Here is a 20,709-nt window from a genome sequence, read left to right as displayed (position 1 = left end):
ACACGACTCCAAGGAGGCTTGCGTGATAGGCATACCCTGGTCCCCGAGAAGACTCCTCTGGCCAAAAGGTACATCACATGGGTGAACGTGAAGGGAGAGAGACGTGGACTGGAGAGGAAGGGAGAGATGTCATCAAGCAGAGACAGACCATGCAGCTCGCACAGAGGGGCCCCACCCCTCAAAGGAAAGCAGGAAAAGGAAATATTGTATCTGGGGCAACTGGCTCTGTCTGATGATGAAGGATTTTCATAAGGAGATGGTAAATCCTCTTCCTAGCACTTCCCAGATGTGTGTCATCTGCGCGGGTACACAGACTTGGTGATGGGAAGGCAAGCTAAGCCCTGAATGAGATCTTGCGGGAAGATGAACCCATGAGAGCCCACCCTCACGTCAAGTGGACTCTTGAACAGTTGCGTGTAATCTCAACGATGGATGTGTACAAACCAAAGGCTGATGGTGGCTTGTGCAGAGGGTTTTGTTGGAAAGGGCTCTCGGTAACGACAAGGCTCCTGGAGAATTCTGATCTCTCCCGTGAAACCCAACCTGGATGTCATCCCTCCTCCCGACTCCTTCCCAGCATCCCATCCTGCCTCGTTCATCCCTACTTCTTAAACAGAACTTAGTCTGAGATTAAATAAGCGAGCTGAGGATGACTGGTTTTCCCCTAGATAATCACAGAACTCCGTGAGGGAGGGACATACCTTATTTAGCACAGAATTGTGCAAACAGAGGATATTTTAAATGAAAAGTTTAGATGAATTAAAGACAGTAATCACAAGTTTAAAAGATATATATTCAATGAAGTAAAAGCTCAGAAAGTTAATATGAGTAAATTCTTTCTCCTCCCAATGATCTTTTCTCCAATAGCTTTATGAAATACAATAAATTGCACATACTTACTGTGTATGATAAAAGTTTTGACATAAGTATTCAGCTGTGAAGCCATCACCACAATCAAAATAATTAACATAGCCATCATCCTTAATGTTTTCCTTGTTCCTTGTGCCCTTGGCTATTCCACCATCTTCCCTAAACCCTGTACCCATTCCCTGGCAACCTCTGATCTACTTTCTGTCATTATATACTAGGTTATAATTTCTAGGATTTTATATACAGTATCTACTTTTTTGTGTAATTGTTTTGAGATTCATTCATGCTGTTGTATGTATCCATAGTTCAGGACTTTTTATTGCTGGGTTAGGTATTCCATTGCATGGAATGTATTGCTTTGATAATCCATTCATTCTCCTGTTGATGAACATTTGGATTGTTTCCAGTTTTGGGCTATTGCAAATAAAGCTGCTTTGAACATTTGTCTTTTATGGACATATGTTTTCATTTCTTCTAGGTAAATACCTAGGAGTGAAATGGCTGGGTCACATGGTAAGCATATGTTTAACTTTTTAAGAAACTGCCAAACTATTCTCCAAAGTGGTTGTATCATTTTACATTCCCACCAGCAGGGAATGAGAGTTTCAGGTCCTCCACATCCTTGCCAACACTTGTTATGGTCAGTCTTTTTGATTTTAGCCATTCCAACAGGTGTTTAATGGTAGCTAATGTGGTTTTTAACTTGAATTTCCCCCAATGACTAAAGATACTGAGCATCTTTACACGTGATATATTATTTTATATCTATATATACTTGGTGAAATGTCTGTTCAAACCTTTTGCCCTTTTTTTAAAAAAAAAAACTGGGTTGTTTTCTTTAACAAGTATTGAGGATTCTTTATATATTCTGGATACAAGTCCTTTATCAGACACATACTTTGCATAAATTTTCTCCCAGTCTGTTTCTTGTCTTTTCAATCTCTTTACAGTTTTCAAAAAACAGAACTTTAACACTTAGTTGAAGCCCAATTTGTCAATTTTTTCTTTTATGGACTGTGCTTTTGGTGTTATGTCTAAGAAATCTTTGCCCAACTCTAGATCTCAAAGATGTTCTGCTATATTTTCTTCTAGAAGTTTGACAATTGTAGATTTTTACATTTAGATTCCATGAACTATTGGGAGTTGATTTTTATATATGGTACAGTCAATTCCCTATACATGGCCCACAGCCCAGGCAACCTGACCATCTACAAGTCTCCCAACAAGCCATGCTCTGTGTCTTCTCTGAGCTTCTGCAAAGCAGGTGCCCCTGGCCAATTGTCTTCAAGTCTCTGCCCACCTATGGCAGTTGGGGGCGAAACCTCTGCTATGCTCCCTCTGTGCCCCACGCTGTACTCGCCATGTATTGGAACCATTTGCCCTGTGCCTCTCCCCACCACCATGCTATATGGTCCCTGAGAGCAGGGCCCAAGCCCTATTTCTCTGATGCTAGGACCTAGCACATTGCTTGGCATGCAACAGGCATTCAACAAAGGGCTGCTGAATAAAATAAATGAATGAAAAAATAAATGCTACATTCACACTCCATTAGCAGACAATCCTGAAAATCTACTGAGTAGACAGAGCCGTCCACTTTTATTAAAGAAAATATAAACGAACTAGAACTTAAGGAATGAGGAGCTCTTATCTGACCCAAACCAGATCAACTTTATTCCCAATGAAAGTGCCAGCAAAGTAAAGAGACCACAGGAGCTATTCTTCAAGAACACTGCTGGGAAAAACACCAGATTTTAAGCAGTGAACTTTTTGGTTTACTGCAAAGATCTCTGTGAGTCACCTGCCCACAGCTGATGCTTTTTGCCAGCACTCCATTTGGGAAAAGATAAAGCGTAGGGGGAAGGATGAGTCATGCTGAATGCTCCCCAAGCTCACCGTTTAAAAAAGCCAAGAACATTCAATTCATTTCATGTTTGCAGAGGAGTCTGGTCACAGTCAAGGTAAAAGCCCAGATAAGTACATCCTTGCAGAGAGGCACATCTGGACGCTGGAGCTGCGGGAACAATCAGAGCGCTAACCGACCCAGGCAGATGCCACCCACATGGGCATGATGAACGGCTGAGGAAATGACCTCTAAGCCTTTGAAAGAGGGCTCAGAAAAGCCTGCCCTTCCAAATAGCATGTGCAAGTCCTTTGCAGATGGAAACATATGGATAGGAAGATAAGCTGCCTCTGCCTATGCTTTTGTAATGGCCATAGGTATCAGTGAAGTCCTACAGTCCTCGCTACATGGGCAAAATGCGATATTTCAGTGTAACAGCAACCCTGAATGTGGGAATGGGGTGTATGTCTGAGGAGCTCAACATTTAGCCATTGCTTTTTCAAAGCACCATCCTCCACAGAGGTCTGAACGAGTTCAGCTGCAGCCAGACCCTTTGTAGCTAGCGAGGCGCTCGGACTGACCCATGAGCTACTCTGACCGCCTCCCCCAACCCTGCCCCATGGCTTCTGATGCCAGCGGCCCCTTCCGGGTCTACATGAGGCCCTTCAGTGGTGGAGTGGGGAGGGCAGAGGGGAATCGAGGTGGCACACCTCTATATGATTATTGAAGGGTATGGTACCAAGCAAAGCTGAAAACCACAAACAAAAACAAGGGAGGAAAACACAATATTTATTCATGTATTGTTGTGAAAAGCCTAGGGCAGTGTGGCAACAGTGGCTAACTGCTTGTATCATTTGCTGGCTGCTTCATGGAAGAAAATGCCAGGCTGTATCTACAGCAATTTCTGTCTGTCCCAGCAAGAAGATGATGCAATATGCCCAGCTATGTCTCCTGCCCAGTGTTTGTCACCAAGATATTAGAGTAACCGTGGCAACTTTTCCAACAACACTGAGACCCCAGGAGTTCAAAGGCATGACAGTTGGGAGAGTAAAGGACCAAGTTCATTTCACATGTCTTCCCCGGTGACCTAACTCTTTAGCATGAATGTAGGTTCGAATGCAGACTTTCCTACAGAATTTCTGGAATCCTATGCCATGATCAGCTCACATGTAAGCAGCCATGTGTGCTCAATATCCACAGCCTGGAGTGAGACTCTGGGGAATAAGGCCCCGCTCCACTCCAGAGCCGGGCTGCTGACATACCTCTGCTAACCGGGTGCTGGGTGATGCTTGAGAGGCAGAGAGAAGGGGATGGGAAAGCTTCAATGGTGGGGACACTGCCACTGAAGGTGGCCTCCCACCTGCTCTCACAGTCACCTGCAAATTCACGACAATCATATATTATTGATGGAATGACCCACACTTGCAAAAGTATTCCTCTCTTGCAAAAGTTCACTTTTATGCCAGACAAACTAACATGATGAGATGAGAGTTTCCAAGCCTTGTATCTACCCAGAAGTCTGGTCTTGCTTTAAAAACCTGATTTTGCTTAAATTCCATGGGAGGGGGAAGTTGGGTTTATTAAACATGGTTTTTGATTCTCCATTGCTCCCAAAGTTGGCATGCCAATACCTTAAGAAATTAACAACCAGGCAAATCCAAAGGTTGCCTGGGTCAACATATGCCCTTGCAGAAAGACTATAATCCTAATGACTTATCAGATCAAGAGCCAGCGGAGAAGAACCCAGGGCATCAATTCCATGTCTGCAAAGTTATGGATCCACGGATGGGTCACCTCCTATTAGCATCCTGGAGAATAATGTTGATGGCCCCCTTTCTAAGTTCATTTGATAGGTTTTCTCCCTCAAAGCCTAAATTACTTCCCATAAGGAAAGCAGGGATGGATAGAGGAAGGAGCATTAATTTTTTTTTTTTTTTTTTTTTTTAGATTATTTGAAAATCGCTGAGATGTCAAAGTTGGTGAGTTTTAGATGTTTGCATAATTTAGTAGTTTTAAGATCTAGTCACTGTTCCAGTACATAAACTAATTCCTTGGCAGCTTTAAAGAGTTCATCTGTTTACATAATTTGGTAATTTCAAGATCTAGTCCCTGTTCTAGTACATAAACTAATCCCTGAGCAGCTTTAAAGAATTCATCTTTTCTAAATTTTGCAGCAGAAACAGACTTCAGCAAAGCCTTTTCATGAATCCTCAAAATAAGGGCTTATCGAAGTAGGTAAATTATGCCAAATGAGGTCACATTTACATTTTGGTCATCACTAATAGCTTTACTGATTAAATCAGTGTAACTGTTTTATATTTTTGTTTAATCTTACACTTAAGGCTGTAGAAACCCTCACAGGAGATGGACGGGGACTCAGAGTGCATTTGAGGATGCAGCCTCCTGGGGTGGCCCAGGGGGTCTGTGGATCCCCCCTGGGAACGTTCCCAGGAGCAATGGGACAGTTCAATCACTACAGAGCCACTGTGACACCCTATCTTGCAATTCACATCGACATGTAAGATTGCCAGAGGAAGAAGCTCAGGGAATATAATCTGCTCACGTACCCAAAGCTCCCAAGAAAGACTGTGAGGGGGCTGCTGAAGAGAGGGTCCCCTTTCCCTCACATGGGGTTGGGGCATCGACATGCTGGTCAAATGAGGCACTCAACACTACTATTTTTTCAAAGCGTACTTTCTTGGCTTATTTTTCTAAGAACGTGATTGTATCGAAAGTATTTAGTGTTGGCCTTAATTTTCCTCCTGGAGCCCATAGGGTGACTACAGGTCAATGAACATTTACCTGTTGGACACTTAGAATTCTCCTAATCACAGAAATCATTCAGGAAGTGTTTGGTCTGTGAACCATGTCCTTTTTTCAAAGTCTGATACTGTCCTCTCAGTGTGACGGTTCTGTCGCTAAGACCCAAAACAAGAGAGCTGCAGTGTTTACAACACACCTGCTCCTCCAGCGAGGAACTGGACCCATTCCTCCCGGCAGGTGTAATGGTGTCAGTTTCCAAACACAGCAGGAGCCAAACGAGTCACCCTATCCCACTCTTTCTTACTTGTTACAAGAACTGGAAAGCTAACATGAAGCATAAATATGATTGCATTAAATCATGGAAGTTACAAAAAGAATGCAGACAATGCACAGAGATCTCTCAGTGACAGTTTCATCCTATAATATTTTCAGACCCTGAGGGGAGGCGGCTGATAGATTAATAGATTATTAGATATGATCACCAAAGAAAAACACATCAGGGCACTAAATTCAGTGTTCTGTGAAGCTACTACTCCAGATTATGTTTTCCTTTCTGTTAGTATGTATAGGAACTTACAAACACATCATTCCAAATTCGCACCATCTCCTCATTATTACCTAGCTAGGGATCCGACTGATGACGACAATGAACGTGTACTCGGGTTATAACCTCTCAGGAGGAGTGGGCAGCATTCAATAAATGAAGATTTATGAGAGCTTTTTCAAATATCTGATATTAGAAATAAAATATCCCCTGAAGTGCCCAATTGCCACTGGCCTTCAAATTCTTTACTCACTATTCATGTGGGAAATATTCTGTTCAGTTTGAAGTCTGAAAACAAATTGAAAGGATTGAGACAAGGTTAAATAGAACTGGGGCTTACCTTGAGAAAGGCTTTCTTTTCCAAAGTGTTCATGATAAATGGAGGGATGGCTGGAAGTAAAGATAGATCCACTTAAATCTTCATGTCTATTTTCAGCTCACTTTTTTTTTTTTTCCCCCCAACAATTTCACAAAAGGCTTATATTACTTTTAGGCTATTTTCACACTGGCAGAGTAAAAGTAATTGCAATAATTCTTTCAAATACCTTAGTATTTTTTAAAAAATCCATTGTTTCCATTCTCTAGATTTTTGAAAAATAACACAATGCTCTTTGCCAGCCAGAAAATTTTATGATCTTGAAGAGAACTTTATATCTAACATTAAATATGCAACAGTACAAACATCAGGAACTTTCCCCTCCTATACCAATGAAACAAATGCAGCCTTCCCGGGGTGTCCATCCCACGTAGAGTCCAGTATAAAGATTCCTGCTTTGAGTCACGCAGACCACTTGCTAGCTGGGTGATCCTGGAAAACACTTCTCTGAGCCTCAGTTTTCTGTTTTCCTCATCTATATAATAGGGACAATTGTATCAAACTAGCCAGGATGATTAGATGCAATGATGCACGTAAAACATTGGATAGCGGTTAGTTCATTGATTCATGATTTTTATCAGACTAAACTGTCACATCGATTTCAATATATCAATTACCTTTAGAGATTTCGCTGGGATAGAAAGATTGTGTTCCTTCTCCGGGGACTAAATAATGTTTAAGGTAACCAAGCCACTGGAAACAAATTTGTCGGGCTGGCTGAACTCCAAAGAGGAGCGACGTATTTCAAAATGGGAAAGAACAAAACCAAAAGCCCACCCATGGTAGAAACCGGAATGGCCACCTTGATTTCGGCAAACTGGAAATCTGGGCTCAGCAGGTGTTCTGGGGTGGCCTCCCCAGCCTCCTCATAGGTTAGTGACAACATGTTGGTCCCGGACTCAGGGGACTCTTGGCCTACAGTTCAAGATTGTGGTTTCCACCATTCACTCACCCCTACGGTGCACACCGCTGTCTCATGAGGGCACTGAGGTGCTTCTTTGTTAAATCACTTAATGTGGTTAAATCAGATAACCAATTAGCTGGAGTGCAATTAGCTGGAATGCGCCTCAAAGTTTTCTTTCATGCCCTTTTCTTCAACTTTCCTTTGCCCACTCCTACTTGTCTGCTGATGAGCTTTCCCAGTGACAAAAGGAATTTAAAGACAACAAAAAATATTAGTGAGAAAACCTGACAGCACTTGATTAAGTATGCTTCTTTTGAGAGCTTAGTTAATAGCCAAGTGCTGTTTGCATTTGATTTAGACAAGGAAAGTAAACATGCTCATTTCTCTCTGTATAATATATATTTATATGTTTCTGCAAAGAGTTATGTATTCCTGGGCCCTCTGGTTTCTGAGTAAGTCTGAGAACCTTCTCGAGAGCCCTGGTCTGAGGGTAGCTGAAGAAGCCTTAGGAGTGGACCAGAGATTCTCAGAGCAACTAAATCACAATGGAGATTTTCTGCTTTTGGTCATGTTGAGTCCAAGTCCTATGGACAAAACTGAGTCATATATTAATAGCTGCTATAACTAACCCAACTTGGTTCGTGCTCTAAGGGTTTCCAATTGATACAAATAAATCTTCAGTAGAAGTTATTCCTATTCAAGAACTTTTGGAAGTTTCTTTTCAAGGTTTACAAAGGTCAAACTCTTTTCCTTCAAATTGTCACCACCTTCACTGTCACTGCCCTGGTCCAACTACCATAATCTCTTGCCTGCAGTAGTCAAGAGCTTCCTGAACAGTCTCCAACCACCATTCTTGGTCCCTCTTCAGCCTACTCTCAACGCAGGACCCTGAGTCACTCAGTTAAAACCTAAGCTGGATTATTATTACCACTCCTGTGCTCGACCCTCCATTGCCTCCTACCCCTCAGACTAAAAGCCAGGGCTCCAAACGCTTGCAGGGCCATCTGCGTTCTGCCCACTGTGGCCTCGTCTACTCCTTTCTACTGTTCCCACCCCCTTCTCTCTCCTCCCGCTGCACCTGCCTCCTGTGATGCTTCCATCACACCGGGCATAGCTCCCTGCTCTCCTGCTGTTGCGTCTGCCCAGAATATTCGACCCTGGAACCACTTGGCTCCCTCCCTCCCATCTGTCCAGTCTACTTCTGTAACCGAGCAGGATCCCATGGGGTCTTCCTGGGACAGACCCCTTCCCCATATCCTCTGCTGCATCTCCTCTCTGAAGTACCCAGCTAACAGTACCTCATGGATATTTCCCGAGTTTTTCAGATGCTAAAAACCACCACCAAATGGAAGAAATTAACTACTTGATGATCATGAGCATGTAGCCCTCAGACCTTTTGGTGCCTAAGGATTGATAATGTTAACTGTCCTGTTGCCTCGCCATCAACCAATCAGAGAATTGTGCATGAGTTGATCACACACCCTGTGCCCCCGCTCCCTCACCTGGCCTTTCAACATGCTTTGCTGAAACCCTTCGGGGGTTTCTGGGGGCATGAGCCACCCGTTGTCCTTGCATGGCCCTGCCATAAACCTTTCTCTGCTCCAAACTCCGACATTTTGGTATCGTTTGGCCTCACTACATGTCGGGCACACGGACTTACGTTCGATAGCACTTCCACCCCAAGATCCCCAACCCTCTTTTCTCCCCCTTAGCTCTACAACTATCTCACATATTCATATTTTACTTATTTTTGTTAGTTTTCTGCCTCCCCTGCCAGAAAGTAAGTTCCACCAAGGGAAGGGATCCTTTGTGGTTATTGCTAACTGGTGCACCAATGCTTGTTTGATTGAAACGTACCGAATAAATGAATGGATGGCAAAGTTCTACTCACCCATGCCGGGGGCTGCCATGAGGATCCTGGAGACAACTACTTGCGTGATGGCTTGTTTGGCAGCGTTTGCCGACTCTCCCAGGCGGTTCCCGTTTTCATCTGTGACAGGAATGCCAACTTTGAGTTCCCTAGAGAGCAAGACACGGGCAAAGAAGTTCACAGGTGCCTTCGCGGAATGGCTGGAAACAGTACTGAAGCTGTGAAAGCCCGAGTCCCGACTTAATCCAAAAATCCACTCCAGTGTCATTTTTGGCACTAATAAGTCTATTTTTAGAACCACAAACATGCTTAATCCTCGTGTGATAGACACACAAGTAAAATAATGCTAGTAAACTTTGTAAAAAAAAGGGTATAGCATTTTGAATAACAATAGGACTCAACAGGTGAATACGCTAACTTAGAGATAAGGCTGATTTCTAAGCTCGTGTGCAAATTTGAGCAACTTTCCAAATGAGAGATAGATATAATTATTAAAAAATAAACTAACTATACTGACATAGGAGTCACAAGTACACGGAACTATTGGATATTTAACTACGGTCACTACTGCTACAATTATAGCTCCTACTGTTACCCTGTTTTTCGTTATCCATTCCAAAATGCTTTTTTCTCATTTTTTCTTCTCCTTTAATTTTTGCCAGCACTAAAAAATACTTCCAAAGATATAGATTAATATTATTTGAAACCCCAAGAGAAAATTTGGGGGAAGGGGGGAAGAACCTATTTTATAGAAGAAGCTTTCTAGGCATAGATGTAAGTTTGAGATCTATTTTTTAAACTTTGTATTATACAGAGGTAGAAAGACTATTCTAAACCCCATAAGGCCATCAGCCTGCTTTAATAATCAGCAACTCAGAGCTGAGCTTGTTTCATCAATGGACCCATCCTCACCCCCAAAACCAGATTATTTGGAAGCAGATCCCAGATCTCATAAAACTTCATCTGTAAATATTAAAATAAAACAAATTTATTTAAGTTTCAACAAAGCAGATTATTATAAGACCCTACTGTCAAGCACAAGTCCTCTCTAAGAGGGCATATTAACCTTACCTTTGTCTCATTAACGGGATATTAATGCAATTAGCAGCAGCTACCGCAGCGAAGGGAACAAAGCGTCCTATGAGCGGAGAGACATGCTGCAGAAAAGATAATTCCAAAAGCAAGATCTTATTTTTCCTGTAGTACTGAATGCAAGTACTTATTTCTTCTTGAAAACCTCTACAAATGCAGAGTCCTATTTGTATAGAAACTTGGGCCAAGAGTATGTTCAAAACTTGGTTTCCTAGAGGTATTTTTCTATTTCCAGCCTGGGCATAGTGGGACAAGGCAGACTTCCAAGATATTTTGATGGCTTTATGTGGCTGATGGAGCAGGGGATTTGGAGTCCCACAGTCTTGGGTTCAGGTGCTGACTCCTCTACCTCTTCAGGGGTGTGCCTGGAGATACCCAGCCCGGCACCCAGCCTCTGGTGGGCTGTATGGGTGGGTGAGCATTTAGCATTGAATACACAGTGCCAGGTACAGACCAGGATCTTGGCAGATGTTATTAGTGACACTCCTTCCCAAACGAATTGAAAGATATACTTTAAGAAAGCAGTCGAAGATAATGACTGTAATAAGAGAGTCATAGGACTTGAACTATTTTGAGAAATTAACAGAGAGATTTCGAGCCAGGCAGGTGAGAACAAATTAAGAAGCTTTACTGCTATGGAAATAAAAATCTGAGTACCTTGGTTAACGCATTGAGTCCTAGAGCTGTTGCTACAGCACCTGTTGTTGCAGAAACATAAGCTGTTCCCAATTCACTGAAAAGAAGGAAAATAGTACATAAACAACAAGTGTATGTCAGAAAACTCAAGCCCAACATTTTTGGAAGAAATGAAGAAGATTAAGAATAGAGATTCCATGAAACATGACACAAATGAACTCATCGAAGAAACAGAAACAGACTCACAGACATAGAGAACAGACTTGCGGTTGCCAAGGGGGAGCAGGGTGGGGGAGGGATGGATTGGGAGTTTGGGGTTAGCTGATGCACACTATTATATATAGAATGGATAAACAACAAGGTCCTACTGTATAGCACAGGGAACTATATTCAACATCCTGTGATAAGCCATAATGGAAAAGAATATGAAAAAGAACGTATATATGTGCAACTGAATCACTTTGCTGTACAGCAGAAATTAACACAACATTGTAAATCAACTATATTTCAATAAAATAAATTAAAAAAAGGAGATTCCACAAAACAACATTCATCACCACTCTACAAGTAGAGATATTCATAGAAAAAGCAAGCAGACCCATACAAAAATGGCATTCTTCACATAGAACCTAACTACCACGCCAAATGAGTAGACATAGAGAATATGTATATATGTATGCGTGGGGTGGGGGGGAAGGAAGCAGGGACTGTGCAGGAAGCTACAAATGTGGGAAAATGCATATTAGCTTAAATGTTTGTAGCATATTTGCTTAGATAAAAAAATACTTCTCAAAATATCACTATACATAAAGTAAAAATGCAGTGCTGCCACTCTAAAAATGACATCTTATGGTATAAAAATACTGAAAGTCTCTTCCTCAAAATACAATTAAGCCCAAGCAGTTCTCTCTTATTTTAAAATAAATTTTAATTCAAGGACTGGATGAAATGAAGGTGTGGTCAGCACTGCTGGGTTGCAGATTTCAATATTCTTTGTTCCCTAGGATGATAATAGAAGACTACAGATGGTCAACAGCAATTTAAGAGTTAAAACAAAAAAGAAAATGCTTTGAAGTGTCATTAAGTTAGGCTCAAAGTTTTGGTTAACTAATCACTTTAGCCTATCTGAACATCTTTTCACAGGAGGCAAAATTTTAAATCCATTCACTTTCTTTTGGGTTCCGGAGGCGTCCTATCTTAAAGACAAATCAGATATAAAATTCCCCTGGATTTCTTCAGAGATCACACTGTTGATTCTGCTACTTTTGATGTTGGTATCTTTCTACACCCACAGGGTGGATGGGGGTACAGTGTGTCACTTCACACAGGCCAGCCCTGAGCTGCCTGCTGTGTGTTCTGCGGGGGCGAGGGGGGGATGCGCCCTAGGGTGTGGGAGCCGTGTCCTCCTACCAGAGCCACTAACAGCACGGATAACGTCTGAAAAGGCAGGCTGCAAAAAATCGTTACCTACATAGAAAGGGAGGAAAAGAAACACCACTGAAAAATATGCTCCCTAGGATTCCAAACCATATAAGCAATTTGTACGAGTATACTTTTTTAACCAGGAGAGCATTACCAGCGAATCAAATGAACCCCAGAGACGTGCAGAGGACAGTTACATCTTCCAGTCTTACTTTACAGTGAGGGGAGCGTCTCCACTTCTGTTGGTGTAATTGACCACGGCATTGAAGGACTGGTTGATCCACTGCCAGAACAGCACGGCCGGTGTGGTCCTGAAACAGAGCGACCCATCACATGCCCACCAGCGCCTGTGAACTCGCCGCCATGCAGAATGGACAATGTGAGCATCAGTAACCAGAGGGGAGATGGACTGGAGAAGGGAGAACGCTGGGTCCAGGACTGTGTGTTCTGGGTCAAAGGCCGAGGACCGGTGTGGCTGGGCAGATTTTTATCTTGTCTGATTCTCAGTTTCCTCATTCGTTAGATATGGATAGCAACAAACTCAGAGGGTTAGGGTGAGAATGGAGCTAACTTATTTAAATTTTATCTTAAATTTGCAAGGGAGCCCAGCAAAGAGTAGGCACTCAATTAATGTGATTAATGTCAGGTCCCTTCTCTTAGGGAAAAAAGCCGTTTGTAGGCTATTTCTGGTCCCTCCTCACTACATGTATAAGCCTCTGTGTCTATACCTACACCTATACTTATACCTGTATCATATGAATGGATTAAAAACAGAATCTGCTTAGAGGACCTTTTTATTTTCTTTCTCATTTTCTTTTGGGTCTAAGATTTCGGGAGAAATTCAACTTCCTTTTGGGCAACAAGGAGAGTTCTATTCAACAGAGGGAAAAGGTAAAACAACCCCCTAGAGTTACAACAAAATGAAACTCCACATGAAATGACATTTATTTCGATAAAACCACTCACATAAAAAAATGTACTTTAAGCTTCTGGAATATAAAGCAAACAAATTGTCGTTACATTGCCAGAACTCACCTATAGAATGTCATCATACAACCTGTGATGGTCATGTTCATTGGAACCTGAGCTGACATTCTTCCTATCAAAATCATCTTTTCACCAGTGTCGGGATGAAAAGCTGAATCACAGATGTACTTTGCTCTCCATAACTCATTTTCTGTGAGACCCGGAGGAACAATTCCTTGCCTAGGAAAACAGCAACAAATAACATGGCAATTGTTCATTCCAAATATCTCACCAGTGCTCTAGAGACATGTAGCTAGAATGTTCTGGAGTTTATATTTACCTAGAACATCTGTGTCTGGATGGAGTGACAAATCTAACTATTACAGAGTCAGGGAAATTCTAATAACACAAAAGACAATAAACACTTAAAATGAGCATGTCAAACCCATAAACCTCAAATTGTCCATAATTTGGAAAAAGAAAAGCATCTTGTAGAATAGGGAAGTATTCAACTTTGAAATATTCTTTGTTTTAAATGACATTTAAAAATGTACTTTGAACCCTGTAAATGCTAAGATATTTTTAACTCATTAGACAAAAGCTGTAGCAATCAAGAATATGAATTCATTTTTAAACCTATAGTTTGAAAACCTAGATAAGAAAGGTTCACTATTTTTCCTCTTTATCAAAGAAACACACATCCATTGCAAGAAATTTAGAAAATACAGAAATTCATTAACACAATTAAAATCATTCAAGCCTTTCCCAACTTAGCACCACTGGCAATGCTTTGGTAAATGCCCTTTCAGGCTTTTTTTGGATCTATTATACATCATGTTTTTATTTAAAGGCATTGTATCAAATCATCTTTTTTATTCAATAATATTTTGCAAACATTTCTCTATATCTTTAGATATTCTTCTATATCATCTGTACTGGGTTGAATAGTGTCCCCCCTAAAATTCTTGCCCACCTGGAACCTCAAAATGTGACCTTATTTATAAACAGGGTCTTTGCAGATGTAATTACATAGTTAAGGTGAGGTCATGCTGGATTGGCGGGGGTGGGGGGGAGCAAATCAAATGATTGATGCCTTTATACGACCAAGTGCAGCTACACAAAGAAGGAGGACATGTGATGACAGAGGCAGAGATTTGAGTGACGTAGTTACAAGCCTAGGGCCACCAGAAGCTGGAAGAGGAAAGGAGGGATTCTGCCCTAGAGCCGTCAGAGGGAGCAGGGCCCTGCCAACACCTTGATTTCAGACTTCTAGAGTCTGGAACTGTGAGAGAGTAAATTTCTGTTGTATTAAGCCACTCAGTTTGTGGTAATGTGTAATGGCAGCCTTAGAAATTATACCAATCCCCTACTGTTGGACATTTTAATTGCTTTTAACCTTTTCCATTGGTAAGGGATAAGGAAGTAAATATCCTTATAAATAAAACTTTTCCCACATCCGAGATTATTTAGAAAGAAATGAGCACATTTGCTGAGACAAAAGCCATGTAAAATATTAAAACTGTAAATATATCTTTTATCCTTTTTCTCTACTTGAGTATGTCTTTTTCTTTTTTATCCTCAGCAGCAGTAGCATTATTATTATTTAGGTAACCTGTTGTATTCTTTATACAATGTGGATAATTTTGGTTAGTTATGTTATCTGCCACCCTGAAAATTTTTACTATTATGCAGTCAGGTAGGAACAAGTGAAGTTTCTGCCTAGAAAGGCGTGACCCACTTCAAGATTATAGGTATGTTCATCTATATACTTTGCATTTTCCTAATAGGTTTGTTTTTTTTTTTTTGGTCACAGTTTTAGTCTATTTGAAATTTATCTTAAGATATAAATATGTGAAATTGCTTAATTTTAGATTCCAGTTGGCTGGTCTGCCCTTCCAATACCAAGATTTCAATGCTATATTTGTCATCATGAACTTTTGTGAATGTTAGGCTTGATTTCTGGACTTTCTACAGTGTGCCCATCATCTACACCTCATGCTGCCAAACCCACCATTGTAACTGAGGGTCCATTTTAATATCTGGTAGAGCAATGGTCCTTCCCTCCACTACTCTTCTTCTGCTTTCTCAAAAGTGCCTTAGTTACACCCAGTAATTTGTTCTTCCAGATAACTCTTAGAATTATTTTGTTAATTTTATAGGGGATCGCAATTGTATTTTGACCAAAACTATATTAATCTGGAGAGAACTGCTATCTCTACAGCAATAAGATTTTCTATCCAGGCCTACCACGTATTTCTCCAGTTACTCAAAGGCATCTTTTAATGTCGCCCAGTGGTCTGTACTTGCCTCATACTTCTGGGTAAGTTAATTCCCAGGTATTTTATTTATTTATATATATTAAAATATATATATATATATATATATATATATATATATAGTTCTTAGGAATGAAATTGAAAAATACTGTCTAATAGAAAACAAACTTATGGTTACCAAAGGGGAAAGCATCTCTTTTTGTTTTCTATGTTCTCATAACATTAAAAGAAATTAAATATCTTTATTAAGGTATCATTTAAATATTATAAAAGTCATTCATTTAAGTATACAATTCGATGAGTTTTGAAAAATGTACACGGTGGTGTAACCACCTTCAGAATCATGGTATAGAATATTTTCATCTCCCCAAAAGTTCCCTCAGGCCCCTTAGGAGTCATTCCTCCACTTCCTGGCAACCACAGATCTGCTTTCTACCACTACAGTATTGCCTCTTGGAGAATTTCACATGAATGGAATCATACGAGTGAGTAGTACTATGTGTCTGGCTTCTTCAACTTTGCATAGTGCTTTCAGATGCATCTTTGTTGTATCAGTGACCGGTTAATTGCTGAGTGGTACTTCATTCAATGAATGAACCACGGGTATTTATCAATTCTCTTTTTAGCCATTCTAAAGTGGTATTCTATAAAGTGGCATCTCATTGTGGCTTTTGTTTTGTTTTTTATTTTTAGACTTTCCAATGTATACTCTTTGATTTTCTTCCAGTTTTGTTGAGATATAGTTGACATACACATATCCCCACACTGTACTGTGTCTCATGTATACCTGTGACTCATTTATTTTGCAATTGGGAGTTTGTACCTCTTAATCTCCCTCACCAACTTCTCTCCTTCCCCCAACCCCCTTTCCTATGGCAACCACCTGTTTGTTCTCCGTATCTATGAGTTTGTTTTTGTTTTGTTACGTTCATTTGTTTTATTTTTTAGAATCTACATATAAGTAAAATCATACAGTATTTGTCTTTCGCTGTCTGACTTATTTTCACTTAGCATAATACACTTAAGTCCATCCGTGTTGGTGGAAATGACAAGACTTCATTCTTTTTTATGGCTGAGTAATAGATGTTTTACATATCTATATATACCACATCTTCTTATCCATTCATCTATTGATTGGCACTTACGTTGCTTCTATATCTTGGCTATTGTAAATAATGCTGTAATAAACACAGGGGTACATATATCTTTTTCTAATTAGTGTTTTTGTTTTCTTTGAATAAATACCCAGGAATGGAATTGCTGGATCGTATGGTAGCTCTATTTTTAATTTTTAAAGAAACCTCCATACTATTTTCCATAGGTGGCTGCACCAATTTACATTCCTACTAAGAGGGCAGAAGGGTTCCCTTTTCTCCACATCCTCACCAACAGTTGTTATTTGTTGTCTCTTTGATTCTGACAGGTGTGAGGTGATATTTCATTGTGGTTTTAATTTGCATTTCCCTAGCAACTAATGATGCTCAGCATCTTTCCATATGCTTACTTGATATTTCTATATTTTCTCTGGTTTAGTGTCATCAGCCTATTCAAATCTTTTATCAAATTGGGTTGGAATGAAAAGAATTCTTTATCTCTTCTGGACGTACGTCCTTTATGAGCTATACGTTTTGCAAATATTTTCTTCCAGTCTGTGAATTGCATTTTTGTTTTCTAAACAGTGTCTTAACGAAGTGGAGAGACACATCTTTTCCCTTATTGTTCATGCTTATGTCTTATCTAAGAAATCTTTGCCTATCCCAAAGTCATACAGATTTTATCTTGTTTTCTTCTAGAAGTTTTACAGTGTTAGCTTGTATATTTAGGTCTATCATCCATTTCAAGTTATGTTTATGATTTTGTTTAAAGATTAATACTCTTTTTTTTAATGTGGAAATCCATTTTCCCAGAACCACTCATTAAACAGAATATTCTTTCTCTATTGAATTATCCTGACATCTTTATTTAAAAATCAATTGACTATATATGTTTGAATCTATTTCAGGATTCTCTATACTGTTCCACTGATCTATATATCCATACTGTTTTGATTACTTGAGCTTTACAGTAAGTCTTGAAATCAGGCATTTAATATTTTTGTTGCTACTGAAAATATGATTTTTAAAATTTCAGTTTCCAGTTGTTAGTTGTTACTATACAGAAACCCAATTGATTTTTGTATATTAATCTTATATCTTGTGGCTGTGCTAAACACACTCTATTTGCATTTTTGGTAGATTCTTTCTATGTAGATGATCATGTTTTCTGTGAATGAAGAGAGTTTTAGTTCCTTTCCTATCCGTACATCTTTTATTTTTGTTGCTCTTTTTTTCTTATTGGATTAGCTATGCTAGTCCAATGCTGAATAAAAGTAGTGAAAGCTGACCTCCCTGCCTTGTTCCTGATCTCAGGGGGAAAGTTTTCATTCTTTCATCATTAAGTTTGGTGTTAGTTACAGGCTTTTCTTAGATGTACTTTATTCCTTCTATTCCTAGTTTGCTGAGAATTTTCTCATGAAGGGATGTTGGATTTTGTCTGCTTTTTCTGCACCTTTCGAGAAGACTTTTTCTGTCATAGTCTACTGATACAGTGATTTCCAAATGTTAAAATGAACTTGCAGTCTTGTGATGAACAATATTTGGGTTCTGCTTATTTTGGGTATTATCCCTTTTAAAGAAGGCTAGATTTAAGTTGTAAATTTTGTTGAGGATTCTTTTGTGTCTCTGTTTATGAGGGATATTGGTCTGTAATTTTTGTCTTGTAATCCCTCTGGTTTTGCTATCAGTGGTCTCATAAAATGGATGAAGAAGTCTTTCCCCCTCTTCTATTTTCTGAGAGAGTTTGTGATGGAATTGATAGTTTCTTTCCGTGAAGAAATAATTCCTTTCACCTGGGATGCTGATTGGCCCTGATTTTTGTGGGAAAGTTTTATTTTTATTTATTTATTTTGCCATCTTGCTCTTTGTTTTCTGTTTGCCTCATCTCTCCTGGTTCCTTTTTTTTCTCTTTCCCTGCCTTATTTTGGACTGAGTCAATTTTGGTAATTTATATATTCATAGAAGGCTAGACATTTCACTAATATTTCTAAAATTTTTAGCAAAGAGCTGCATAGGAGGCTTCAATCTTTAAAAAAATTATTTATTCAACTTATTTATTTTTGGCTGCATTGGGTCTTCGTTGCTGTGCACGGGCTTTCTCTAGTTGTGGTGAGCGGGGGCTACTCTTTGTTGCGGTGCGCAGGCTCTAGGCACACAGGTTTCAGAAGTTGTGGCTTGCGGGCTCAAGAGCGCAGGCTCAGAGCTGTGGAACACAGGCTTAGCTGCTCCACGGCATGTGGGATCTTCCTGGACCAGGGCTCGAACCCGTGTCCCCTGCACTGGCAGGAGGATTCTTAACCACTGCGCCACCAGGGAAGCCCCTTCATTTTTATATTTCTATTTCTCACAGGCAACTTTCTTATCCTCTTGTTACATATTTTGAGTTTTATTTATTTATTTTATATTGATTAGACATGCCAGAGGCTTATCTTTCTCTGGGCTTATCAGAGAACCAGTTTTTCATGTATTTTTCAATTCTGTTAATTTCTGACCTTAAAAAAATGACCTTCTCTCTGTTTTCTGGAGTCAGACTGTCTGAGTTTCTGTGCTGGCTCTGCCACTTAACAGTGGCAGGACTTTGACTTTTCTGCCTTAGTTCTTTCATCTGAAAAATGGGCATAACGATAGCGCCTACCTTCAAGGGCTGTTGGGGCTTAAATGAATGCACATGAAGTGATTCAGGCAGTATCATTACACAGCATGTGCTATTGCTATTTTCTTTTTATTATTTTGTGCTGTTCTTTAATTTCTTAAGCTGAAGTCTCAGTTCATTTGTTGTAAGCCTTTAACGTTTAATCAGAGAGACATGTAAAACTATAAACTTCCACTCAGAGTACAATTTTGGCGCAATCCCTTAAGTTTTCATATTAATTTTCTCATTATTTTTACTTTGTAATTTTACTTTTGGTTTTTCTTTTTGTACAGTTAAAGGAAAGTACTGAACAATTCTGACGTGATTAATCAAGTTCTGTCTGTATTTCTAACAGTCTTTTCTTTGTATATTTTGATGTAACATTAACTAGTTCATGAATACCGAACGTGGTCATTTTATAAATATCAAATTTTTCTGATCTATTCGCCCTGAATTGAATTTTGTCTGATTTTCATACAGCTTCCTTTTTATTTGCAGTTACTTTCGTCCTGCTTTGTGATGTTAGTCATTTTTATTACCTCCCTTTGGATTCATACTAAAATAGCACGTTGGTATCCCACGAGGACTATAGATCATTGGTATTCATATTCCTTGAAGGTACACTGTACATGATACTTCCTTGATCCCAACTAACCCTTTGAGCTATTCTCCTCTGAGAGTTCACAGCTAATTTGTCTCTTAGTGGGTAGGGGGAGAACTCTGGAATATTTCTTATCCATTAATTCACCAATTGGTTTTACTGATGAATATATAAAGATATAGATATAGATACAGATATATAGATATAGATATATAATGTATATAAAAGCAGACATGATAAAAGCAGCATTACCCCTAATCCCCAGTGCAGCAATTTATGGCACAGACTTTAAGGGTTTTATATTCTTTAAAAGGTGAAGAGAAAAGAAGGTGAGGTGCTCAGCGATTCTTGGAGGGAGGCATTGTGTTTTTCCATGCACAACGACCTCATACAGAGATTAGTCATGTAGCTAGCAACCCTCATGCATTCTAATTGGGATGCCATGTCACTGTTGAGCTTTTAAAGTGTTTTTACACTATTTTAAAGTCTCTGATTTTAATAGAGGGTTTTAATCCCTTTTACACATACTGTTATTACTAAGCTGCCTGGCCTGCTCCATCTTGTTTTACGTTATTTTAAAAGCTTCTATGACAGTTTTTTGGTTTTACCTTTAGTTACACTTACTACACTGTCTTTGTTTTTATGCCTTTGGGGTTTTAGAAGTTACATACTAAGATTTAATTTGACTAGTGGCTACCATTGAGATTCTCAAAACCATTCTACAATACATTTCTCTAACATGGTAAAGAGCCAAACCATATATACTTTTGAGCCCACCTCCTATTTAAGATAAATATTTGGTATACTTTTAATTCCTCCTCTT

At 39.6% G+C, this 20,709-nt stretch overlaps 1 protein-coding gene across 3 annotated transcripts in view; it reads right to left on the bottom strand.

The window, feature by feature from the left end:
• SFXN1 (sideroflexin 1) overlaps positions 1-20,709 on the bottom strand; it is a 45,209-nt gene that overhangs the window by 5,705 nt on the left and 18,795 nt on the right. Inside the window, exons 3-9 of one of the 3 annotated variants that reach the window (XM_068536380.1) lie at positions 13,353-13,523; positions 12,530-12,628; positions 10,917-10,992; positions 10,239-10,324; positions 9,189-9,316; positions 6,358-6,407; positions 36-108 (exon numbers count right to left, since the gene is read on the bottom strand). In XM_068536380.1, coding sequence (XP_068392481.1) covers positions 36-108; positions 6,358-6,407; positions 9,189-9,316; positions 10,239-10,324; positions 10,917-10,992; positions 12,530-12,628; positions 13,353-13,523 — 683 coding nt within the window. Of the gene's footprint in view, positions 1-35; positions 109-6,357; positions 6,408-6,486; positions 6,869-9,188; positions 9,317-10,238; positions 10,325-10,916; positions 10,993-12,529; positions 12,629-13,352; positions 13,524-20,709 lie in introns of those variants that run through there. The other 2 variants (XM_068536381.1, XM_068536382.1) reach the window with 2 other exon arrangements.

Source organism: Eschrichtius robustus, chromosome 2, assembly GCF_028021215.1.
Source record: "Eschrichtius robustus isolate mEscRob2 chromosome 2, mEscRob2.pri, whole genome shotgun sequence".
Taxonomy (NCBI): Eukaryota; Metazoa; Chordata; class Mammalia; order Artiodactyla; family Eschrichtiidae; genus Eschrichtius; species Eschrichtius robustus.
Note: the sequence above shows the minus strand (reverse complement) of the source record. Positions and strands in the feature narration are given on the sequence as shown.